General features: G+C 37.5%; 1 protein-coding gene across 1 annotated transcript; it reads right to left on the bottom strand.

Moving 5' to 3' along the window:
* Positions 1-4,448: 4,448 nt before the first annotated feature.
* LOC129365396 (RAS guanyl-releasing protein 1-like) lies at positions 4,449-27,193 on the bottom strand. The gene is made up of 17 exons (XM_055038578.1): positions 26,959-27,193; positions 25,822-25,997; positions 18,325-18,430; positions 16,135-16,197; positions 15,916-16,047; positions 14,717-14,870; positions 14,377-14,550; positions 12,875-12,991; positions 10,797-11,072; positions 10,309-10,389; positions 9,371-9,475; positions 9,138-9,247; positions 8,664-8,808; positions 8,498-8,534; positions 7,967-8,098; positions 7,014-7,339; positions 4,449-6,932 (listed from the first exon to the last, which is right to left on the bottom strand). Exons 1-17 carry the CDS (start codon positions 27,090-27,092, stop codon positions 6,798-6,800), a joined length of 2,403 nt encoding a protein of 800 aa, XP_054894553.1. The 5' UTR covers positions 27,093-27,193; the 3' UTR covers positions 4,449-6,797.
* Between the last annotated feature and the right edge of the window lie 52 nt (positions 27,194-27,245).

The raw sequence follows: 27,245 nt of genomic DNA, 5'->3' as shown, positions 1-27,245 counted from the left end.
ATTCCCTTAACATTTTTTGAAGAATTGTCATATACATTTTTAATAAATTTTGACTCTTTGGCTCATAAAAAAATAGTTACAAAAAATCACATTTGCTAATAAAGTGTTTCCTCATGTGCCTTCTGTGCCTAAAGCAAAAAAAAAAAAAAAAAAAAAAAGCCAAATATATATTAAACCATTGGACTTCATGCAGGGATTTTCTGAAAGCTTTTCAGGCAGGTGGTTGGCTCCAGCTGTGAATTAATGTTCCGTGGAAGCAGAAGAAGATGTTGGATCTGGAGCAAACACAACCAGGGTCTGACCTGCTCTTTGGTACAAAACATTTCAGGGAAAATTGTCTCTTATCTCAACACTTCCTCCTCTGCGCAGCAGCAACTTTGCAGCTGCCATTCTTCTTCTCAATTAATTTTAACAATTGCTTGGTTTATATTCCATTTTTTTGTAAATGACTGTTGATTCTATCTTTATTGCATATGTTGTCTTTGAGGTTAGGCATAGCTGTCAGTTCTTGATTGAAGATGTTGCATTTTGCAACTTCCCAACAGCTTTAGTTTGAGTGTGAGCTAACATGAAGCACTCTTTTCAGTCCAATTATAACATTTCGAGCTGCTTTTTGCTTCCTGCTACCTCACTAAGCACTAAAGTACACCTTGAGGAGCAATAATAGGGAATAAAAGTCAATCATAAATCATTCTGACAGCTGCACTGGTGAATTGTGTAGTAACACGAATCCCCCATTTCCATGACAGTATTCTGCTTCCTTTATTTTAATGTGTTATTGAATCGGTTAGGATCACACTTACGAGACTAAATCAGGGGTGTGTTTACTATATTTAAGCGCATGTATTAATGTCATTCTTTTCATAAATACCTGTGTCAAAGCTTTGTTTGCTACCTCTTCAAGATGAATAACATGAAGCCAGTTCATTGGATTCTCACAGGATATGAGTTCCTCTGCCCACAGATGGTTTCGGGAGAGTGTGCCGCTTTATGAGAGCTGGAGAGGTGGAATGATATTTCTTTGTGGGTATTCGCACAGTCAGCTGCATTGCACACATATTTATTACTCCGGCTTTGGCTTCACACCTCATAAGTGTTTTTATTACAGAGGAAAAAGCTGGTTGCTTGCTAAGCAGGGAGAGCTGAGTCCTGGAGTTTTTCTTTGTAGTATTTCTGCAAAAATGAGGCTTAATTAAGATGTTCACAGTGACTTTTCTCTTCATTCCACCAAAGAGTTTGTCGGATTGTGTACATTCTTTTTTATGTCTTACACAATCAAGTGAATTTTTCCTCTCCTTTGGCCATCATTAGCCTATGACTTATTATATTCAGCTTAATAGCCTTTGGGATGCTCTGAGCTAAGCTGACTTTTTTTGTGGTAGGTCAACCTCAAGTTTGAAATAAGAAATGCCTGTGTTGTTCTGTCATTATTTTTTCCCCCATGTCCCACACTTGCTGTCAGGAGTTGGTACACATCTTTGTCTAATTAGTTTTACGGTGTTCATTAGCAGATTTGGTTAGATTGTGGGTATCACACAGTTGCCCCAATTCCTCCTAGACACGGGCGTCTAGGCGATAAATCATCCCTGGCTGGCTGCTGTAATTAGTCTGACTGTTGAAGTGTTGTATTTTGCCCTCAGTGTCTGGACCAGAAATGCAGTCTGTATCATTTAACCCACATATTATCTGTCTTTTAATCTCGTTCAGGGACCTTCAGAGATATACACAGCAAAATATCTGGCTTCTACCATCTCTGTCAGAATTATTTTATGTAGAAATGTATTTGCATTCACCATGAACGTCATATCAAAGCTGCTGTCACATTGTTTTCAACCTTGCCATGTATGCTGGTTAAATTTAAAAAAAAAAGTTGATTTTGCACAGTTCTATATGCAAGAAAATTCAGGTGACTTTGTGGAACATCAAGCCTGGTTCCCTATTTCAAGTGTGTGGGCCAGTTTTGATGCACTTTTTATTTAAATAGTATGTGTGTATTGGGAGCATTGTGTGGAATTCACAGTGTGCTGTTGTCTCAAGTTCAGGAACATTATTTGTGCTGGTATTTCACCATCTTGTTGTTTTCACATCAAAGGTTAATCTGACTTTCTGGGACTTAAAATGTGCTACAGTCTCCTCTACTGGTCAGATATGTAAGAGGTGAATTGACCAAGGAGTAGATTATTTTTCAAGCGTTTGTAATACCGAGGTGAGTTTGTCAGGAATTGCATGAGTAAGCTAAGTGATTGAAATAATGTTAGCTGTGGCGCCTAAATATCTGGTGATCAAATTATATATTATCATGCTAAATTATAAGATATATAAAATAGTGCTGGAGTATTATTTTCTTGTGTTAGATACACAACAGTATAATTTTGTGTATTGTCACTTGTTTTTCTTTGCATTTTTCTTTTCTTTTTACAAGAGTAATTATTATGCAACATTCAAAGTCAGAGATTACAGAAACAACCACATAGTGCACAATTTTCACTTCACTGTAGACTCAGTTTCCCCAAGATCAAAATGATACATCCAGGCTTATGCCCTACTTTACAATATCTGGGCAAAGGTCCCTGAATAAATAAGCTGCTGGTATAATTCTGGTGAGATATTAGATCTCTTTTCTTGGCTGAAATCCTAGAGCTCATATAAATTGGTAGGTTTCCAATATTGGTTGTTTGTATGTGTGTCCCTCCTCACCTTTCACATTCAAAGGTGCGACTGACAGTTGTGTCCCTGCAGCTGAAGCTCATCAAAACCAATCAGAAGGAGCATAAAGACAATAGCTCCCCGGAGGCAGATGCCAGATTGTTTTGTTATCTGGCCAACCTTCTCTTGTGTTTCTTTCTCCCTGAAGTTCTGACAGTCATCGCTGCTGTCTTCCTCAACAGGAACCAATATGTTTTATTGCTCTGCTTCCTCATTCCCTTCAATCGTTGGGGAAATGCTTTCAATTTTCCCTCCTTGAATCCGTTCACTGGTCTTCTAGCTGCTGTCCTGAAAGCAGCAGTATGAATCACTCCAAAACGAACTGCTCTCATATCTGCTTATGCAACATTTCTTGTTCCTCAAACAAGAATCTCTGAAAGAAAATAAACAAAAAAGATCACTTACCGTTCACTGCCACCTTCTGATCTCAGACTGTAGATATGCTCTTCTCCTCCGAGACCTTCTTCATCACTGCAACCATTTAGTAAATACAGCTACAGTGTTAAGTATACTCAAAAAAAAAAAAGAAACCAACCAATTTAGATGAGGATTACCACTTCTGATGAGAATAGTCTCATGTCCAGATGAAATTATACTAGAAATTTGCTGTTCAATTAAAAAAAAAACAATGTGCTTGAACTTGAGACTTTACAATTTTGGTAATGAAAAATTCCACACATTCCTGTTTTTAGAAATTTAAGGTGTGTGTATTATCAAACCAGTCCAATAAAATACATTATTATAAGTTGTTTAAAATTTATGTTAGTGACATATCCATAAACATGTTGTTAACATGTTTAGTTGCAAAAATATTAAGATATCAGGATAAATTACGTGTTTCTCAACAGCTCTCGACAACCTTCTGGTTGGGAGAGAAAAACAATGTCTTTTTGGGTTGAACATAGGTTCTCTTCTGCCATTCTCTCAGATAGCAATGATGTTGGAAATGATTCAGCCTTTAGTGAGCATGAAGTCTGCTAGAATGGGGATGTTCTTCTCCAGCAGCTGGGTGTCACATCCAAATAAAAGTAAATTAGCTGTCACCTCGGCTCGGCTTGCTATGCCTCAGAGAGTATCCTTACTGGGTCTCTCTTCATGCCAATGCAGGAAAACAAGTTATTATGGCAGGAAAAAGTAAAGAAGCACAATTTAATTCAAGGGGAATAGGTTTCCTTCATCAGGGGAATAATTAAAGCTACAAAAATGCTCACACTAGTGTACAGTACTAATACAACAAATTGCCAGGTATTTTCAGTGAGGCTTGTGGAAATTGGAGGAAACAAACACTTGGTCTGAATCTCTGCTTCTACCAACCAAAGGGTTGAAGGTCAATATTTGCTGCAGAAAAGTTATGGAGACATAGGAGACTGGATATTTCAGTGGGCAAAGGCTCCTTTTAAAGGCTCTAGTCTCAATAATCAATAATCCTTGCTAAAGTCCAACAAAATAGGGCTCATGTGCAAAATCATAAAATACAACTTAATCATGCTGCATAGATATGTTTAAAGTTAACTACAAAACAAGAAAATACCACATGACTTTGATGTTGTCATGCAATTTTGTTTTTGATACAATTAGTTAAATACACATGCCTCTAATTGGAGAGCCACATACATAAAGAAACTTTCAGCTAACAGGTACAATGAAGGTCAACAATCAAAATGAGGCAAGATGTCTGTTCTCATGGGGTTTTGCTGACCCCCTATGGCCACATGAGGTAACACTGGAGCTACATTATCATCCAGAGTGCACATTATTTATTAGAACAATAAGAGAACAATACATGGGGTTGGGTGTTAAACTAGACATAATTGATATGGCATAATATGTGTATACCTTGTATTTACAGTACATTAGGCGCAATTCAAAAACATGGATCTTGAGCATCATTCACAGTACAACACTGCTACAGTAGACCACATAGTAATAAATGATACAGCTACACAACAAAAAAAGGCAGTTGTGCAGGGGCATAAATAAGTCAGCAAAAGTACCACTATTGTGTACAAAAAAAATTCTTATGCAGTATAAGAACTATGTAGTGTTTCAGACAATAAATATTAGCAATGCACTGAAAAGGAAAAAAAAGTGATAGGGCAACAACAGTTCTGGAGATTTTTTAGAATGAAGACAAAATACAGTGGCCTCTTACTGTCGCTGGTAGTAACTTGTCTGTCATATGCTTCCTGCTGCACACGTTTGTCTTTATGCAGCAACCGTTTTCTGCTTTATTATGTTTAACATAAATATATAAGTTCACTAACTGATCAGGAATTGATCAAACACATTTTGCTATGCTTTCTTAAATACTGCACTTGCTGATTGGATCATGGCCAGTCTTTCACGGGTTCTGACAGAGGCAAAAAAAAAAAAAAAAAAAGAAAGAAATGTTTCACCAGATGTGAGAAATACCTGCTCCTGTGAGAAAAGAGCTTGTCTGTCCTAACTAGGCATGGGCCGGTTACCGCTACTAGACTTTGAAACATATGCATTTTTCTGTCCAGTCATTCCTTCTGTTCAAAATCCCTTTTTTGATCAGAAGTTTCTTTAGCTTGTATGGAGCATAAAGTAGCTCTGCACTTCCCTCCCCTCACTTGCTGTGCACTGTTGGTCAGTTGGCTGCAAGTCTTTCCTTAATTAGCGGAAATAAAAATTCTTCCGTTTGGAAATATTTCTGTTAAAATAAAAACATATCCCAAACAATTATGAAAAACTAACGAGAAAGCTAACTTAATAATGTACTTGTTTAAGAATATGTGTTTTACAGAAATGCAGGTAGTTAAATCTAAATTTGTCAATAAGTTAGTATTTGACAATTCTGCCATGCAACCCTGATTGTGTTATGAACACATTTTGCAAATACAATCCACGTTTTCATGCCAGAGCTCTGTATTTTCCCATGGCGAAAGAAGTGGTCACTGATAATGTAACAGAAATATCTAAACACAAGCTGCAATAAGTCAGTTCAGGAGCAGATTTTCAAGGCTGACACAGAGAGGTGACCTCTATACCGTGTAGTTTTGTCACAGTTAACATAGAAACTCCTGAACCAGAGCTACAACAAACAATCACAAACATTTAAAATCTATTTAAATAGATGGGCATTTTTCGGATGTTTAAGGATCCAAAATGGAGAACAATTTTTCATATATCCTTAGGGTCTTTCTCAAATGCTATTATCAATATATTTCAATATTTTGGAAATAGAAAGAGTAACTGTTGTATTGTTGTTTAAAATGAAGAAAACAATTCAGATTTTTTTTTCCTATCCTCTTTCACAATTCAGTTCAATATTTTTCCCCTAAATACGGTGAATACATTTTTACTTAGCATTAACATATCAGAATCTCAAACTGGCCCATGCCTGGTCATAACTGTTTAACTTGTTTTCATAATGTAGCTTAATTCTGAGGCATGCAAGGAAAATCATTCACAAACTGTTACTTCATCCTGCAATGTAGTCTTAGAAAACTCATACACAATCGGCACTAAAACTCAATTTCACTTTTTACCAAGTCACCTGACTCTCAGGATAGAGGTGCATCTCAACAAAATGAAATACATAACTACTTCAAAAAAGTGAAGCTATATTGCACAGAATAATAAAATACAAAGTGATATGTGTCTGTGTATGGCAGCACAGCATCTCGTAAAACTCTCCAAAGCTTTGAAATGGGCTTTGTGTTGCAGTCCTTTGCCTCCTTTATTTCCTGTTGTTTGTGGACTCACTAGAAATTACATCCAGTGAATTAACTACATTGTCTCAATATCTGTTAGGTAAATGATGGCCTTCGTTTAACTGCTGAAGCCATTCCATAACATTCCTGTTTATAAAAAAATTTTGACAGACACTGAATTTTGGGGTTTTTATTGCCCATACGCCACAATTCCCAAAATTAATAGAAATTCTGTGTATAATTAATCAGTTCTTCTGCCACTTAGATATCTTAAATAAACTTTTCAATGATATTGCAATTTATTGAGATGCACCTTTTCTTGTGAAACATGTTCACTGTCCATTATCAATAAATTAAAATTAACATCTTCCACCATAGAGCGTTGGCACCAGTCTCTCTGCAGAGGTTTTATCTCTAAGAGGAGGAATCCTCCTCCACAGGATGAAGAGTATGTTTCTTCAGGTATGACTTCAACTTCTCCACTTCCAACTTTGTCTCCCTGAGTTTCTCACGTAGTGCCTCGTTGTCTTGTTGGAGTCTCAGGTTTTCCTGAAAGGAAAAATGAAAAGGTAAAGGTTGGGTTTTAGCTAAATACAATAAATGTCAGTGAGGCAGAAATTTTGTACTCACATATTCCAGAGATTCATAAGTGCATTTGCTCTCCTCCACTGGCTCTTTGGGTTTTTGCAAAACGGAGGCTCTGTTCTCCCACTTGGCACAGTATCGTTGTTTTCTCAAGGGCAAGGGGCTGGGGCAAGAAGGGAGGATGGGCGGGACCGGGATTAGGAGAGACGACTGAAGACGGCTGGCTTCAGGCGTCATTGAGGACAACTGAGGTCCCTCTGTCTGGGTGTAGCTGTGGACTCTTGCAGGCCTCCAGTTGGGTGTGATTGGAGATTCTGGGCTCCAGTCCCTCCTTCCATCTGACGGGTAAGGGAACGGACACTCCTCTGAGCCTGAGGAGAGCCATCTTATTACTAATTTCTTCAAATAGACAAGTAGAAAGTGCAACATTGTTTTGTTTTTTTTGGTTGTTTTGTGGTCCTAAATCACTTTCATATCTTAAAGGACATCAAACACCATAAAACAAAATGACTAAGCTCCATACGTCACGATTAGCAAGATAAATGTGGCAAAACAGTGCACCAGACATAAGCCCACATATTTTAAAGTTATCTCTTAGTAGGTTCATAGTAAGTAAAACTGAAAGTTAATCTGTTCTGAAAATAGTAGCTTTCTTGCAGAAGGTGGGCAGCTTTAAAAATTACTGTAAGTGAACCAGTTCCCAATGACAGCTGGAGGGAAATTACCTTCACAGCAGACCTTGAACTCAACAGTTGTTTTGTTTCAGTTGCGGGGAACTTAACTCAAAAATGTAAATTGTGACTTTTAGCTTCATGTGGAGTCTGGCTGACAGTGATTTCAGGAAATAGTTTGCATTTTGAGATAAGGAGATAAACTGAAAAGTCTTCGCCACCAGATGGCACATGTGACAGAGCTTTACTTTCACAGTGAGTAGTGAAAGTAAAAACATGTATGAAAATCAGACCACCACTGCTGGGAACACAATCAGAAAAACCCACCCTCTGAGGTGCTTGATGCAATCGGAGTGGAGCTGGGTGTTGGACTGTCAACGGTGTTGGTCGATCGGGTGTTCTTCTTGCACTCAAACGCCACCTGATCCTTGCACAGCTTGTGGCAGTTCATGCCACAGTCTGAGTAGACCAAAACAATGCACATGTTAGAGCAGGAAGTTCACCTCACATCAACAAACTGACATCCCACTTCTCAATGAACACTATCTCTTCTGCAAATGCAACTCTCAGACCGGTGCAAGCCTACAGCCGAGCAAACAAATACTTCTTTCAGATCTTCTGCAGGACGGGGGAGGGGGAAATCTGTTGTTCAGAGTACAAGAGTCTTTTTTTTTTTTTTTTTTTTTGTAGTTTGTTCCTGTGCTGCAGGGTTCACTTCGCAAAATGCAACTCAAAAAACCACAGCTCACCTCACCTGCTCCCCACTACAAAAATGCATGCACCTCTCTGTGTTTCTAAACACGACAGTTAGCCAAAGATAGATATGGTGGAGTGAAACAAGAGAGAGATAAAACCTACCCCTGCATCTATATCCTTGTTTGATGACACCCCATAACTGAAAATATGCAAGAAAGAAAACATATTAATGGATGCAACAAAACAGAGAAAACCGACAAGTTTAGTCATGCTATTAAAAACAAGGTTTTTTGGGGGGGCACTGGGGTTATTTGTAAAGTTTACTTACAAACCCTGAGCAGTTGTCACAAAAAGTGGGTTTCATGTAAGTCGTTTCCTGAAAGTTGTGAACAAAACCCAGGCCCAATTTGGAGCAGATAACACTGGCTCGCATGAAATAAGCTGTGATCTCCTCTCTGCTTACAAGACCTTTCCTTTAAAACCAAAAAGGACAAACATCCATGAATCACACACTGTTTAAAAGTAAACATCTTATAAATTTATTTTCCACATAATTCCTTCTATATGCACGTTCTATTAATATCTATGCCAACTTATCTACTTCTTCTAATATGTTATTAAAACTAGGAACATGAGCTGCTTGGGTTTCCATGTGACTATTTATAAGGTGGTTTATTGGTTCCTTCTTTATCTATTTTGCACTTCCTGTTGCCATGTTCATCAACAAATACCACTTTTGTTTCCTCTCCTCTCTGAAGAGAAATTAACCCAAAAAGGAGGGTGCAACCTGTCAAATACCCACTTCTCTTTGTCCATGACACAGAAGGAGAAAGGAAAGCTTGCAGCGATTTTCTCAAAGTCGTCATGAGAAATAAATCCGTTCTGGTCTAGATCGTAGTTCTTAAACACAGACTGTAGGAGACGAGAAGAAAGCACAGTCACAATGATGTCAGTGTGCTTTAGCTGCAGCAGGAGCATGCTGAATTGAATGCATGCGGATGTGTATACCGGCAGTTTAAAAGAAGAAGCACTTACATCTACCATCCTCTGCACATGTTTGCTGATGGTCCTAGGATCGGGTTTAGGAGCCACTCCCGAAGCCCAGTCCACATAAACAGGAGGTTTGCAGGGGGTTGCTGGCTATTTAAAAAAATATAAAAAATTCATGCATATTGTTAAAAAAATTTACTTGAAGAAGGAAACAATATTTGACACATACATAATGCTGACATCGAACAACAATTATACGTTTATTATTAGCTCCTGAGTGTCTCAGCAGAAAACAGCTAAACAAACACAATGACTATGCAAACTAATGTGCCCTCCACAAACCAAAAAGCTTAAGACATTTTTTTATAAACCAAAGCAGTATCGTGTGGCTTGGACAAAAAAAAATTCCAAACTAACAGGTTAACAATCTTTTGTGTGGCAAAGGAACTTTTAGGTGTCAGGCTAAACTAAGCTACTAGTGCTCTACAAAGTCATAAAAAAACACAAGACTATTGATTTTCAGGGCAACCTGATGTCATTCTTCAGTGTTTTCAAAGGAAATTTCTTGGAAATGCAAAGTTTTAAATTAAATTTACATTGACAATATTCAAACTATGACCAAGAGATCCCACTCTTGGTCATGGAGTTGAACTAATTTGGAAATTAGTTCAACAATGCTTTCAAAATATGAAGAAACCTATCACAGAAAATGGTTCATGATGAACTAAATCAAGCTCCTTCCATAAACATTTTAGATCTCAGATCTAAATCCAGTAGAAAATCTGATAATAACTGTGTTGCACACACCTCCAAAGAAGCTGTGATTCATTACCAACAAATGACATTACCAGTAATGTCTCTTTAGAGATTACTGGTAATGTCTAAAAAAAGCTTTTTAGACATTACCAATAAGTCCCTGTAAGTTTGACCAGGGCCATATTTGTAAGCGTTTGTACCTGAGATTAGCATGATGTGTCACTCACCGGTGCTTTACAGTTCTTTGGTTCACGTGCGTAAGACAGCTCATAAATCTCATCCTCAGTATAGTAGAGGTCCAAGGACAACTGTGTGAGAGAACAACATGAACACATGAGAGGTAAACAGAAAAGAATGTACCCATATGCCAGGATGTCTCCTTGAAATAAATGCTGTGTTAAGGGAAAATTCAGTTTCACAGGACAATTGTTATTTCTCATGGGCATTCTGTAATTTGAGTGGACAGAATGCCCATGAGACATAACACAGAGATAACACAACAATACAGCAATCTGAACTCAGTCTCATTCACATTCAGCTCGATACCCACACACTCATAGATCATGGGCTCTCATCACACCCACACATAACAAACTGCATGCTGTAACAGGCTCATTTCCATTTATGTATGTGTCTACAACTTAGTGAATCACATCACGCTGCGCAATATTTCACACAGTCTTAATATTCAAAGTTTTGCTGAGAGGTTCATTACCGTCAACAGATGAACAAGGTCCTTATTTGCGTCCAGTTGGGATGGAATCTGCTGCAGCTGAATGAGCTCATTAATGTGGTTGTAGAGTGCCTGAAGCTTCTGGACATTCACCTTGTTGTCATCCACATAGTCTGACATGGCTTCATTGACTGAAATAAGGTCTTTGAGATGGACACCAAGGATTGGGATTTTAAAACCTGTCACTTTGTTATAAGCTTGTCTGTAGTTGTCATAGTTTCTGCATGAGGACAGCAGGTCCGTCATCTCGTTCAGTACCTGGGGAATAGATTCAGATGTAAAATACACTAGAGTATATTTGAACCTTAATTATTGTTCCTACTTAGTTGTTAAGTAGCAACAATGTGATGAATACGAAAAGGGTTTTAATAATTACTTCTATTCTATACACTGTTGGACATTTAGTGGACAGGCAACCTGTGCAGGGCCCGATTTTGTGCAATGACTGCTGATGGTGAGTATCAGTAAAGACAGCATAGGCAGATTTGCATAGCCATTTTTTTCATGTTTTTGTCTGAACTTGGTTTTAGCTCTTATCTAAGGGCTCCATTCACTCCAGATTAAGATATCCCTATCATTTTCAGGATCTCTGTGTCTGTTCAAACATTATTGAATCACACCATATTCAGAATCCAGTAGACAATTTTCATCTTTCCATCCATCATCAGCTTGGAGGAAACAACATCAGCATTTTTATGAATGTATCAGGAAAGCTGAAACTGAGCTTTCCTGAACAAACAGGTTTTGCTATTGTGTCTTTCGTGGCAATCCTTATTCCAAGACCTCTCTCTGCATTTTTGAACAGCAGAATAAAAAATTCTGTACTATCCTAGTCTTTCAGCAAACAGCATGTATGCGCAATTTGGGGATGTGGGCCCTCCTCTCCATCTTAGTGAGTTTATTTAGCATTTGACAGAGGAGAGCCATTGCTGCGATCGGGCTACTTTACGTCACACACAGGACCTAGATATGCACTATGATAACAACCACCAATTTGTCACCACAGAAGATTTGAGCTTCCTCAAACTGTCAGCAGACTCTGATGCTCTATGGCACGCAATGGAGAGTGAGCCTTAGTTTTACATCACAGAAGAACTTCATAAGATCCGGCAAGCTCCACGTTATGGCAGATTTTTGTGGTCATGGTGTGGATATAATCTGGTGCTGAAATGTTTTTCATGGGACATTCCTATTTAGATCTCTAGATTCTCATTGTCTGGGAGAAATTTTATCTTTCAAAGTATACTTTGAAATTTTATCTTTCAAAGTACATCAGGATTGCTGATGTTTTGCTAAATATAAGTAATTTCTTGATTGTCTTTTATAAAAGGAAATTAGTTAATTGCATGCAGTAATTATTTTCTTGGAGCAACATTTAAGGATTTTATAGTCGGCTATGACTCACGCTGACAATTATTATTACTGTACAATAACAAAATTATTATCATTCATTAAAATCCCCACAGGCCGGACTTGAAAATTAGACATTATGCCGCTAACATTTAAACTTTCGTCAACAACTCAGAGGAGCAACTCAGAGTTTTGCGTAACGCAAATAATATCCTGGCCGGAACATGGTGCGCTAAATAGTAAAACACAAATTAACGAAGATTCGAGGCACGTAAATTTTCCTGTAGGAATTTTAAAAATTGAGATACTCGAGTCATTCAAGGAATCGTTTCAGCCCTACAGCAGACATTGCTATTATTGATTTAATTCTATTTTTTCCTGGGTGGACACTGTCTGCAGCTTCTTTGTACTCTGTTTAGATTTTTTGCATATTTTTTTTCTTTTTCAGTCATGGGAATGAATACCCCTGTTGAGAATTACAACCTGGAAAACTTGTAAAACAGATTAGCAGCTGTGTGACATAGTAGTATGTGCATGAAATTCAATCTTACTGTGCAATGTTTTATACAACGTCACATAAATTCAGTCTGAACACTGGCAATTTGCATAGTTATTAAATTACAAGTGAAAACTGTTTTATACAGTTTAGGTTCATCGCAAAACATTTGATCTGAAGCATTTTTACTTTATGCGCCTTTTTTAAGCATTACCTTGGTGACCTCATTGGGTACATGTGATGTGGTGTCTTTCAGTCTTGATATCGAGCTGTGACAAAGCCCTCCCACCACTGCCATTAGTGTGTTGTAGTTGTGCATAAGATGTAGACACTAGGGGAAAGACGCACACAAAACACGTATCAGTGAATTCAAATCGGCGGTGAAAAAACACGCACAATTAAATTTGTTCCAGGTAGCCCTGTTATGTAACTCTCAACACTGATGTTACATAAGCCACTTATATTGTTGTCTTTTTCTTGCTGCACACTGATATCTCACTCTTTTTTGGAAGCCCTTTTTCTCCCTCTTTTCAGTTTTCTAATTTGTGCTGTCACTGAAGCATTATGGTGTGAAATTCGTTTCCACACCCATGAGTTTCGAGGTTGACAGCAATGAGCAGCAGCAGTCTGGTGCATTACTGTCAGCGTGAGAGGTCCACCAGAGTACAAGGCTGCCTAACGGCTCCCTGATGCTGGTGTATCACTTCTCAGCAGGCTGCAAGCAGCTTCCCTTTGGAAAGCTTTTAACAAGCTCGGTCTGGTCAGCAATAGCAATCACAAGCCGGTTTTCAATTTTTCAGACCAAACTCCTTGCCATGTTTTGACCACTTCAGTTACTTAATATTTTTCTATTTGTTAAACGTTTAGCTCATTGATATAAACAATAAACATCAATCTAGCTAGATATGCTAGATTGATGTTATTATGAAGAATTTGCAGAATACAGTGCCTTTCAAACCCTTCAACCTTTCAACATTTTGTCATAACCACATGCTGCCCTGTATCTAATCACTGTATGCGACAGACCAACACAACATGATGTGCACCAACTGTGAAATGGCATAAAAATTATACATCATTTTCAAAATGTTAAATGTGTAGCTCCATTCACTTTTTATTGACCAGTTTTCCTGTTCATGCTGATGAAAAGTCACCCCGCAGCATGATGCTGGCACCACCGTGTTTCATGGTATAGACCACGTGTCAAGCTTAAGGCCCAAATCTGGCCTGCTGCAACTACTTATGTGGCTCTTTTGTGTAAATAAAATTGTCAAAAAAAGCCAAGTCAAATAAAGTTCAATATTTAATTTTAAGGAGTAAAATTAAATATTTTTTTATCAATATTTAAAAAAATTGTTAATGGGTAGTTTTATCAATACATTCTGCCACAGGCAGTTGGAGGATATTTGTGATCTTGATATGATAGATAAGCTTTATTGCAACAATTCAAATATTTTGTCACTTTTCCATTTAGGCCACATTTGTGGAAAGCACAACAAATAGTTGTCCACTAGACAGGTTTTCCTACCCGAGCTGTGGATTTAACATCATCCACAGTTAGCAAAGTTTAAAAGCTATTCTTAATTTACCCGTAGCAACTGCGCTGAAGTCATTCATGTTATTCATGTTAACAATAGCAGACAGGATGATACACAGAGGAAGTGTCTCGAGTTCTGGTACTATAAAAGTAACAGTGGGGGTTGAGTTAACCACTACCTTTGCAACGTGGATAAACTTGGTGAAAACCTCAGCTCTCAGCTGAGCTGTTGGCCGACTCAGCACCATCAGCTGAACCCACTGGGAAATCCCATTGCACAGGGCAATGGAACGCTCCAGCACAGGGATGTCCTTCATGCAACAGCTTCGAATGTAATTTATATAGTCTATAAACTGACAGAGAGAGCAGAGAGAAGACCATCAGTTGCTGTATGGAAACTGAAAGGGATTTCCCACGGGGGAAATTATTTAAGGTTTACAAGAGAGTATTTTCAATCAAGCTAAGGTGTGAAGTATAGCAAGAGAGATATTTTAAGTTCAGATGAGTGCACATACTCACTGATATTCTACAGAAGGATTTAAACTCCAGGAAAGTGAGGTGGTCTGCCAACTCACTGGGTTCCAGGTGATCGAAAAGAAGAGAAACTTTCCTCTTTTTACTATAGTTAGCTTGAATCTTCTGGCTGGCTTTCCACGACCGTTCTCGTTCATTTCTAAAACATCAGCACAACGTATCTACATCAATAAGAGTGAAACAGAGGTGATAACTTTAAAAGTGTGAAATCTGCTGCTGATTTAGGGTAATTAAAAGTAAACTATTCAATCAAGGCCAGACCAACTGCTAACAGTTTTTAAACAGAAACATTTGACACATTTTTCACATAATCTGTTAATCAAAATGACAAAAATCTCTCCAAATAACAAGCAACTTTGTTTTGACTTATTTTCTTGACAGCCATGTTTTTAATTTCACTGCATGCCACAAAAATGTAGCAAGTTACTTATTTGAAATTAAATGAATATTTACCATTTTGTAAATGTCAAATATGAGGAGAATGAAAAGAAGACAAACTTAAGTAAGTTTCATTGTGGAGCGACTTTAAAGAAAAATAAGCTGTTTTGTTTTGTTTTAACTTTACTTCACACTACTTAAAACTGTGCCACACACACAATTTCAAAATGATAAATGATAAACTACATGACTTGAAGCTGTCATGTAGTTTCATGACAGTAGTCTGAAACTACAAGTGAAACTGACAGCATAACTTACTATCTAATTAATCTGGCTAATAATTATCTGACAACTTTCTGGAATCACAGAGCATTAGAATTTCATTACAAGATGGTCAGTGTATCTGTAAATGCAGAAAATTTAATTTAACACCAAATGGTGATGTCTTGGCAAAACCCCCTGCCTTGTCCAGACATAACTAGTAGCACACTTAAAACTAACATACTCTTGATCCCAAAACAGCACCACAAAAGAGAGTTCTGTAGAGAAAAGCTGCATTTAGTCCTAAAACATTCAAAAATTCCAACAAAAATTAAAATGGATTTGTTGTTTTAATATATTTATTTAACATTTAATTATAATTCATGTCATAGTTAACATAGTTAACATTTGCAGCAACCATAAGGTGAGACTGCTTTCTGTTCCATGCTCTGGATCGTGACTGATTTCAGGACTGCAGCAAACTGACTGGGAGTCGTGTAGGCTTCATGTCGCAGTCGGCCAGCTGGTAAGAAATTAACACTTACATCCATTTGGTCTCTAGGAGAGAGCAAAGATGCTCCTGTCCGTGTTCTCTGAGCAGATCACGGAAGTCATCCAGGCTGTCGGACAAGCTGTGGGGCAAGCGGAACATCATCCAGAATTCCTGGATCCAATGTCTGCAAGTTAGAAATGACAACAATGTAACTGACATAAGTCAAGAGTTAATTTTTAATCTGAACCTAGAGGGCACGTGTTGCACTGACCTGATGAGGTAGCATATCCTCTGGCATTCTGCTGGCTGATCATTGTCCAGAGCTGTTTTAAAAGTAAGAGGCAGATAAGGAACTAACATTTTAATCTAGCTTGTTTTTCAATAAAATATAGAGATGCCAAGCATGACAGGTATGTTTTCAGTAAATACTGAGCACATGGATAATTTACCTGCAGGGGATCAAACTCATTAATACAAACTTAGCCTAGTGAACCAAAAGGCAAACACATGTGACATTTGGTCATGTGGGAGGAGGCATCTGCAACTCTGATGAGCATCACCAAATGAATCATTCTGGCATGCAAAGGAAAGTGAACAGCAAACTGCACAAAGAAAATACACAACTCATGTCTAAAGCAACGCACAATCGCTGAAAGCTATTGTTTGGAGTCAGGACACAGGAGATAGATATTTAAACCAGCAATGTCTGCCCACAGAGTAATCATAATCTCTGTACTGTGGATAACCTTCAAGTTGCACATGTTGCTTATCAAAACAATATGCCATTGATTTATTTACAGGAAACAGACACCATTCCGTTCTCACACCAATGAGCTTTGCAAAAGTATTCACTGCTCCTGAACTTGCTCACACTCTGCTGCAGAATGCTGCAAGAGCATCAGCTTGTTTTACAGGGGATTTTATGTGGTAGACTGACTCAAAATAGGCCACATTTCTGCATTCAAAGTCAAATAATAAATGGATTCCTAACTTTTAAACTAATAAAAACTGAAACGTATAGAGTGCTTTTGTATTTAGCTCCCTTGAGTCAAAATGTTTATAGAGCCACCTTTCCCAGTAATTGCAGCTGCAAGTCTTGTCAACCAAATTCTTTGGTAAATTCCTCAAGTTCAGTCAGACTGAATAGAGAGCATCTGTCAACATCAATATTCAAGTTAATAAATATCCTTTTTGACTAGGCCATTCTAATGCTTGAATATGCTTTAATAATTCGAAATCAATCTCAATTATTCTTGTTGGAAGCTGAATCTCCACCCCAAGGCTCTCCTTGCCTTGTCTTATCAGTTTAGGTGGATAGTCATGTCTTGCCAGGTTTGCAGCCATGCTGTACTCTTTCTATTTTCAGACGTCCAAAGCTAGAGACCTTGTTTTATAATCTAATCCTACTTGGAAGGTTGTTTCCCACAACTTTTTCCCTGCAATCTGTGCAGTGGCTCTTTGTCTCTAAATTGCCATTTGTCTACTAATATTCTCTAAAAAACTCTGACACCTTCACATAATATTAATTGGTATATTTTTATTTAACATCAATAAAGTAAAGGGGGTTTCATGTCACATTTTACATTTTTTTATTTGCAAACCACATTAACGACAATGCGGCTGTCGCATATTATTATGTGAATGAAAAATATGGTGAGTACATATTTTAAGTCAGTGTGACTAGCCCAAATGTATGACTCTTTATGGCAATCCCATTGAGAAACAAGTGAAGGCTAACTACATCATTGGAACAGAAGACACTCACACGGTTAGGCAGTGATTGAGACAGCTAATGACCCCCATGGCTCTTTCTTGATCCTGAATTGATTATTTGTGTCTTTTTTGGTCTTTATCCCAGAATGAGAGGGTTTAAAAAAAAATAAACATGCTCGTGTGAACTGATGGAGGATTTATGTGATCAGTGGCAGGGTCTATCTAAGTATAGTTGATCAGAGGCAGCGGTAATTAACCCCTGAAACCCCAAGTAGAGTACTGTACAAGAGTTTGTGACACCATTGTTTCTTTGAAGAGAAGCTAAAATTATAGTCACTTCACTACCATCAAAGGAAAAAAAAATCATCTTCTAGGTGTGAATCAGTGCAAATGAAAAGAGTCTAATCAAACATATTAAAGGAGACCAACAGCAGTCAGGTAGTATCCTCCCTGTTACTGAATGGATGAAGTGCAAGCCTTAGTGAAGCAAAGTTGTGCTGAGAGAAAAAAATGAATGCAAAATGGAGTACAGAGAGAGAAAGCAGGCCACTTGCCCATCAAGCTTTACACTGACAGCTGAAAGATCTGAGCCAGTAATGAGCTTGACTGTGCGTTGCTGTTGACAACCGAGCCCTCAGCGGGTCCAGTGAACCGGTCGTATGTTCACTTTTCTGCTCATAATAAGGGTTGTTTGAATCAAGAGACAAAGGCGCAGTGTGTATGCTGCTGGTGGACTGCTAAAGGATATAGATTGATGAGTTTGTCCAGCAGGTCGCTGGAGGACATGAGGAGACGATGCATGGTAAGGGTGATGTTCAGCAGGTGGCTGGTCTTCCTCACGCAACCATCAGCATCTGAAAAGAACAAAAAAACTGCAATCAGCTGAGAGTAGAAGACATTTTATCAGTGACAGAGTATGTACCAAACCAGCGTCATAGAATTGAGATGTTGCTAAGTTATGCCTATTATTAAGCCAAATGAGAGAAGAGAGCACATATGTGTGAACAACTTGCTCTGTCCAGATGTCAAAAATATTTTAGAATGCCTTTGACTGCCATTTGAAGAAAATAGAAACAATTTAGGATAGAAATTTAATTATTTCAAAAGCAATCATTAGTCTCTAAGTAATTCTATTAAAGTGTTTTGTTTTTTTTTCTGTGATACACACAAAGTAATGCCTAATGATGAAAGGGGAAAGACCTTTTCTTTTTTTTTTCCCCGAGTAAAAAAAAATCTGAGAAGTGTGGCATGCATCGGTATTCAGACGCTTCAAAATGTGACTAATAAATAAAATCAAGTGCAACCAACTGCTTTAAGAAGTCACCTAATTATGAGTCCTGCTCTTGTCAGAATTAATCTCAATATAAATTAGGACAGGGAAATAAATCAATAACGATATACCTCGCAAAAAAACGTGATCAATATTGATAAATAATATATCAATAGTTTCACTGAGCTCTGATCCCGAACTACACAGATTTTTGGGGGCTGCAGGCAAAGCAAAGACTTTATCTGCTCAACTTCTCACGATCAGCTACGCAAGACGGGTGACATAACTCACTCACTTATTTGGTTACCTAGCAACAACCTCTTGAGTAACATGTGCATCAGCATTTTCAGGTTTTGCCACCTTGCCTCATAATTGCTTAAAAATAATAAACAACGGCAAGTAGTGAAAGGAAAAAATGAGAACAACAGATTGATAAAACAGGTAAGATCATATTACCAGTATGGCAGTATTTCAGATATTTTAAACAAAAGACTAATCGATAATTATAATCGATATTGACCAATATGAAATCCTTATATTGTGATACATTTATTTTATCTATATCGGCCAGTCCTAGAATAAATTCAGCAGCATATGGGTTAGGGGTCAAATTGTGGAGATTTAAAAAAAAAAACAGCCTCACAAGTTTTAAATGTGTCACACAGCATTGTTTAATCTGTCATCAAAAACTTGAAAGAGAATCGTGTTGCGGCAAATCCTCAAAATACAGCTGTCAGGCTAAACTGAGCTGTGCAGTCGTGAGCTCATGTTAACTGTGGACCAGCAGGAGGGATTCACATCTTAGTGGGAGAATCAGTTGATAGGACAAGCATGAGTCGTACACTCCACAAATCTGCTCTTCGTACGTAAGAGGCAATAAGAAAGAAAATGTTCAAAGAAATCCAAAAGAAGTTGAGTTTAAAGTTTGCTGCTAGCTGTGCATGTGTGAATGTGCGCTCGTCACAGAAGGACAAAATTTAACTTTTTAACATGCATGCAAAATACTATGTGCGGAAGAAAACCAACTATGAATACAAATGCACATCTATCAATATTTATTTGTAAAACGAATGGAAGAGTAAAATACATTATGTTGTATGGTTTCTCTACTGTAGGAGGAGGAGGATAAATAATTTCTTGAAAATAAAACTAAAACAAAATGTTACTGATAATTACAATGTTTCCAAATCTGCATTGGTATTTACATACATGGCAAATGTATGTAAACATTTGCCATGTTTACATACATAGCAAATGTATTTTTTGCAGTGATGCAAAAAAATGCATCACTGCAATTGCTGTGAACTTTATATATGTTTTGCATCCACTTCATTATTTGACTGAAGAACTATTCAGTTACATGAAACAGCTTTTTTTTATTCTAGATCAGATTGCCATGCAAATAACTTCACCACAAAACTCAATGTCAACCTCAGTTTTATCAACATAATCATTCTGAAAGCTATAGGCAAAAATTAGATTGATTATCAAGTATTTGGAACTGGAAAAAAAGCTTTGACAGGCTTCTTTGTCAAAACCCTTAACGGGAAGGTTAAATAGGTTTCTGTAAGTTTTCGTGACAAGTTGAAAAGGGTTTACAGAATACTGCGAAAAAGAAAATTTCTTTCCACCAGTGCAAATACTGTTTCACTTACCCAGTTAATTACTTGGACTGGGTAAAAAAACAACAATTCATACACATGCTTTAGTCATACTATCCACAGACCCTGCAGCGGAAGGTTTACCTTTTCCTCTGATTGTGTGAACCACTGATGCTTGCTGTCTCACTACCTTTTTCACTTCCTTTTTCCTTTCATGAGCAGAACTTCCTCCCTTTGTGAACAGACCACCTTTCCTTATCTTGACTGTGTGCTACAGCTGACATCTTGAGACATGCATAGACAAAGCAATTCTTTCCCAGCCACAAAATAGAATTAGACTGCACATACACAAAACATGACACGATTTCATACAAATTGTTGCTGTGTCTTGCTTAAAGCCGAACACAGCATATCTTCAGGAAATCTTCAAACCACTGAAACAGGGAATTAGAGGTTAACCGCATAGAATCTTTGTTTACTGGGAAAATCATGTATATACTGTGGGACTTTTTCACCCTTGTTCTCTTCATAACCAGAAGTCTGTAGAAATGGAAAATCTAGAGAACAAGCTTAAATAAAAAAGCTTTGCAGCTGCCATGGGACCATCAAGGCCATCAGACATTTGAGGGGGCCACGTTTAAACCATATTACCTTGAAAATACCTCAGACACCATGGCAACATGCTTTCTTATCTTTGTTATCTGTAAGCAACTGATCACTCCTGCTGCAGCTGACTAATCTAGCCCACCATATCCTACATCGGCTGTGTTTCTGTTAGTAACATGCGGCTGCTACCGTCTAAACCATGATGACCTCATCCATCGAGTTATTGAGAAAGTAAAAGAGGCTAATTAAATGATTTCTCAGTTTCAAATGATGTAATTGATGGACAGCTTTAATGTATTTAAATGGTTGTATTTCTGTCAAATTCTTCTGCTCAAACAAAATCATTAGAAGCTTTTTTTTTTTCTATAGCTATAACTTCATAAAGAAATCAGGTACAGTGTCGGATCTACAACAAAATTTTCTGACTGTATCTGGTAAACAATTGCTTCATAGCATTCCAACCACCAACACTCCCTGTGCAGGGTTAATTGCAGGAGGAAATCCTTTCTGGACCGTCTGTTCGTGATGGGAACATTAGGAAAGCTGCCGCCCAGCAAGTTGAAACCACGTGATACTGGTTGGTGATAAACACTTAGGAGCGCACGCTCTGACTGGCTCGCTTTTAAGGTTATCTTAAACATTCATCAGCCGCTCCAAACCTGCCTGTTTGAACTTTTCCTTGTTTTGAAAGAGGCTGTCAGATGGGATGATCCTTTTGTTTTGTTTTGGTTCAAGTAAGTGGGAAAAAGGATATCTTTTTGTTTTGAACAATAAATCTGTGTTCAGACAACAAGCTGTTGATGCAAACAGCTTAAATAAGATACTAAAAGATTGCTTTTAAAAAGGAATAAAATAGCACCTGCTTTTGGGTTCAATAAATGATCACATTTTGGATAAAAATGTTTGAAATAACATACTGTAATGAAATAATCAGCTGAAATATATTTAAAACAATTATCAGTTGATAGTTACTAATACAGATTTTTGGTTTCCATTAAGACTGGGCCTGCTGATTCCTTATTTATTTTTTTCTCAAATGTCCGTAAATACAAAAAGGAAAATAATGTGCTGCAGGTTTCATGTCAGAGGTTGTATTGTTATTTTGATTCCAACAAAAAATAAAGGGATTACATTTTCCCCATGTATGCATAAAGGAATATGCCCCTAAACTTTAACAGATTTTGTTTAAATTAATTAAAAAGTCACATAACGCTGGTTGATTAATTTACAAATAATAATGTTGGGAGTTCTTAGCTTTAATGCATTTAATAGAGAGGAAAAACCATTCAGATATTTCAATATTTGTCTTGTAAATCACAGATCAGTTGATTAAGAAAAACTATTAATACTCTGGGATCTTCTTGGTACATCTCTAGTCATGAGGAGGATACCGCTTACAATAAAAAAATTGTAAATATTTTACAAAATATAGGTGACTTTTGTTCTCATGACCGCACTCTCCAAAAATTCTCCAATAAGCTCAGCTGACACACATTAGTGATGTATTGTGGCGTCAACAGATCATTAATTCTAATGAGAGTGATGAAGCCCTGCCCTTCGCCCTGCTGCTGAGCACTGCCAGTCAGATGGGTTTATGACGTTATAAACCTAATGGTTTATAAATTCATATTATAAATTCTTCTAGTCTTGAAAACCACAGACAATCATATCACCCATCCCTTTCATGGATGGGTGGCAGTGTTTCATTAAGGAAACACTGTTTAAACTACATTTTTAAGTAAGTAGCAGGACTGCTACCTGAGCAGATAGCCTGACTAATTAGACAGCTAATATCTTCCTATTAAGAAAAGGATAGATAAAAAGCCATAATTTTTTTACCCAAGCTGTGAATTAACTAATAACACGTTTATTAAATGTTTGCATTTTTTTTCTGAAGTAAAATAAACCATAATTAAGGATTATGGTTTATACTACAGTTACAAGCATTATTAGAATCATATTTTTTTGGTTTGCAACATCAGAAATATTTTTCACTTTTCTGTTTTAACTAAATTAGGACATGTTGTACATTTCTATTTTAAATTAATACCCAGAAGCCATGAAGTTTTTGTTCAAGCTTGCTATACATTGAAAATCACATACCAGCATTAACAGCTTTCTTGTGAATGGAAAACAATTCCCAGCTCGCTTTTCACAGATTTCCTTTTCTGCTAACTACAGCACATGGACAATCTCACATTTTCTCTTTTAAAGAAACAGGCTCATGCATTTTGTGAGTGAACAGCACAGCTCATGGTGCTGTGGGGGTCTGAAGAGAGTGATGATGTCAGCCATTGATCCACACCACGCAGCGTTCCTGCATTTCAAAGGTTGGTAGGCATCTGAGGGCTACAGTTCAGGGAGCTGACCTTTCAGTTTGGCCAAGCTTGAAGCTCTACTAATGGTAATCTTTTAAACTGCTCTTACGTTTGCTCTCACAATTGGAAAAAAAAAGAAGAGAAAAAAGGTGGCAGGACTTGTGGACCGCGGGGGGTTCATGTGTGATGTGAGCCAAGAGGAACAGATGTGTTTGCCATTTTATCAGGAAAAACCATTCAAGGAAAACCCCAACCATAATATACCGAACAAATAGATTACATCCTGTGTAGAGATATAAAAAAAAATGTTTTTAATAAAAGGAATGACAACCAATAGGATCTAATATGTTACTTATCTATAAGTCTTTCCATACAGCTTCACTGATAAATTCTGTCTCTCTGATAAACCTCATAAGAGAGGAAGGCTGTCATTACAGCCCACTTCTTCTTTTTCTGCAGATAAATGCAGTTATGAAATGTCATTTAATGTGCAGCCCATCGTAGCACATCTCCACTGCTTTTGCTGCATTTGCGTAACCAGGCAACGGCCATCTGAAAGCTGTCTCTTCAGAGACGCAATCACCATAACTCTGAGAGCACTCCAGACAACTTGATTGAGACAACGATCTTTGACTGATCCAACAGCAGCCTATGCAATCACCACTGTGTCTTTTTTTTGGGGGGGGGGTACAGTAAATCCTCTTTACAACCAGGTGATGGACGTAATGCATGAATGGTGCCTGGAGCAAGCTGACCCTTTCCTCTCCAACACCTCCAATCTCTGAACACAAAACGTCTTCCCTTTTTCTCAAAAGCATTCTCATTTCTGTGAGTTATTTTAAAAATATTATCATGGTGGAATTTTACAATGTAGTCACAACTCTCCTCAAAATGGATATTTGTAAATGTTATGGCTTAGAAATCTAAAGAAAGGTCAACGATGGCAAAATGAAAAAAAATAAAAACAGTAAAGCTTGAAATTTTATATAAAAGATAAGAAAACAGTGTAAAAGTATCAATTCTGGAAAATAAAATATTGATCAGTTTTTTATTTAAATGTCCAATAGGAATACTTTTTACATCTCTGAAAAAAGAAAAACTGATTCCCTGCTGACGTTTTCATGAACTTGTCAGGCAATTCACCATGTGCTATGTCAAATAGAGCAGAAATATTACAATTTTACTGAACCAAAATAGCACTTACTCTTTACTTTGCCATTAAACTAAGCAATCTGGATGGTCTTATTATTCAAGTTTAGGGTTAAATTTTGATTTAATGATCACAAAACATTATATAATAGTCAAAAAATATTTACTTTTCTTTGCATTGTATTCTGACTTATTTCACCATTGTGCTGTTATTTTTTATAATCTCTGTCATGTAAGTATTTGATTCCACCTCTGTTGAAGCCTAACCCCATGTAAGGTGTAACTTCTTGTTCTGACGTCAGTTCAAGTAAAAATGGCTGACGGCACGGAAAAACGAATTACAGATTAAATTTTTTGTCAGATATTTTGAGAGAAATTTAAACAAGAATTCACATCAAGGTAGGTTTCATGTTTGATTCACCTTTTTTCCAAACATTTGTCATTTTTTAAAATTATTTTTGGCTAAACTACGAGTCGAAACTATTTTTCCAACAATCAAGCCGCCCTACAATGACTATAATATAGGCCTAACCACTGGATTCTACTGAAAATACATTCATACAAATATCTAACAAAGCAAATCAAAATCAGTCCGTAGGCAGCAAACAAAAAACAAAATTAACAATAGCTTCAGCTTTGGGGATTACAAAGTCTTTAATCAAGTCGTCAATCTTCCTCACAAAACCTTCAAACACTCCCAAATCTCCCATTCAGTTTCCCAGTTGGGTGTAGCTAAAGGTTTGCCTTGCTGAAAGCTTAGAAGATGACAGGTAAACTGGTTCACCTCATGTGGGTGCAGTTTGATTGACCATAAACACAGCATTGCCTCTTCAAATCCAATAAAAATGCAGGAAATTATTTCAAATTATGGGTTATGGAAAAAGGAGGCAAAAATGCAGAAGATTTCTATGTCAAACAGCAAAACGGGTCTCCCATTTGAGAGCAGCAGGCACAGCCCATTAAATGTGAATGCAAATCAGAAATGGAAAAATCATTCATGGCCATTTTCCACATTCCTACTTCAAATGACATAGTTTTCAACATCAACATCAATTAAAAATACAAACTTGGGCCAAATTTTAAACAAAATCAAATCAATGGCAGCAAAACAAATGTAGGAGAAATAAAGCAAAGCTTTACACTTAAAGATTGGAAAGGTGATGTGAAAGAAAGACAGCTTCTGCCCAAAATTTAAAACATTGTCACCATTATTCCCCCACAAAAATCTACACATATCTGGTCTGTTAAGGCAGGATCTCAAATTATAGAATATAAACCAATAATAATCAGCATGGACTTACCAAACAACTCCAAACAAGCGTGGATGAGTTCTTCCCAGCTTGCTTTGGTTAGATGTCCCAGAGACATTGCTGATTTATTTGGAGTGATCGGGGATGACATGGGTTTGTGGAACCTGTGAGGACGGCGAGGAGGAGAAACTCTAGACCTGTTGTGAGTATGTCCTGGAGTCACCCTCCTTGGGGGGAAACAAGAAAAACAAGTGTAAATCGGTGGAAGAAGAGGACTTCCTGTAGCATGAGTGGATATTAATTACAAACAATAAAAACTTTACGAATAAGTACATGTTTTGGTTTGTGGGACCAAAACATGTACTTAGGTCAGGATAGGTGAGTGTAAAATTAAAATGTGATTGTAATTCTTTTGTGCTTTTCACATATTTTTATCACAAAAATACTGCTGGTCAAGTACAAATTTAATAAACATATGTATAATTAAGTCGAGTCTGGATGAGAATAAGATTTAATTTTACCTGCTTGCAAGTTGAGGTATGGAGGGTGTCAGAATTTGAGAAAACTGGAAGCATATTTGCATCTTCTTAGCTCGTGATTGTATGTTTAAAATTCAAACCAAACTCAGATATCTGCTTTTCTCATCCTAAGTTGCCTTTTTGTGTATGTTACAGCCAAAAATGTAAAATAGCTCTTATTTTTTTTTTCTTCTATTTTGTTGTTTTGTCTTTTAGCACTGCTTTCTGATGTCAAAATGCAGGTGTCAAAACATGCAAAGACCATGTGGACACCTGATAATTAGTTTTCAAATATGGTTTGCTTCAGATTCTCCCATAAGGTTGCATATTGTACTAATTTCCTTTATATCTTTAAATCTGGCCAGTACTAAAGGAGAGCAGACATCCAGTTAGTTCAAAATCTAAAATGACCAGTAAATACTGAATAAGTTTCAAGTTAGGTATAGCTAAGCAATCCAGACTGACGCACAGAGCTGAGGCTTTAGCAGTGCGTAAAGACGCTGGGAAAACATTCCGCCTCAGTTTTAGAGAAACAGAAGCACCTTTTCAAGCTTCGATAAAGAGATATTTTATGCTTTGTGGTGGAAAGCATAAAATCCAAACACTTAGAGGAGAAAAGATCTCCAGAAACTCCTCTGCAATGTTTCTAAATAAAAGAGACTGCGCTTACATATCGTCTGTCCCCTTTTCGTCTGCCGTTATGCTTTCGTTTTGGTTCTCCTTTGACTGACATCCCATGGCGAGGTACTGGGCGACCAGCGGCTCCACCAAGCTGTCCATCTGCGTCCTCCTCGGTGGGAGCATTTCATCGCTCGGCTCGGCTCGGCTCGGCGCTCCTCCGCGGTCTCAGTAGCATTGTGCTGACTCTTCAATGAACATTACACAATTAAGATTCACCCAGCCTGTTGGAGTGGGCGGCCGCTCTGCTGTCGGGCATGTCACTCACCGATTTCCAAT

This window comes from Poeciliopsis prolifica, unplaced genomic scaffold (genome assembly GCF_027474105.1).
Source record: "Poeciliopsis prolifica strain line A6 unplaced genomic scaffold, Auburn_PproV2 SCAFFOLD013, whole genome shotgun sequence".
Lineage (NCBI taxonomy): Eukaryota > Metazoa > Chordata > Actinopteri > Cyprinodontiformes > Poeciliidae > Poeciliopsis > Poeciliopsis prolifica.
The sequence above is the reverse complement of the archived record's forward strand: the minus strand, read 5'-3'. Positions and strand labels throughout refer to the sequence as shown.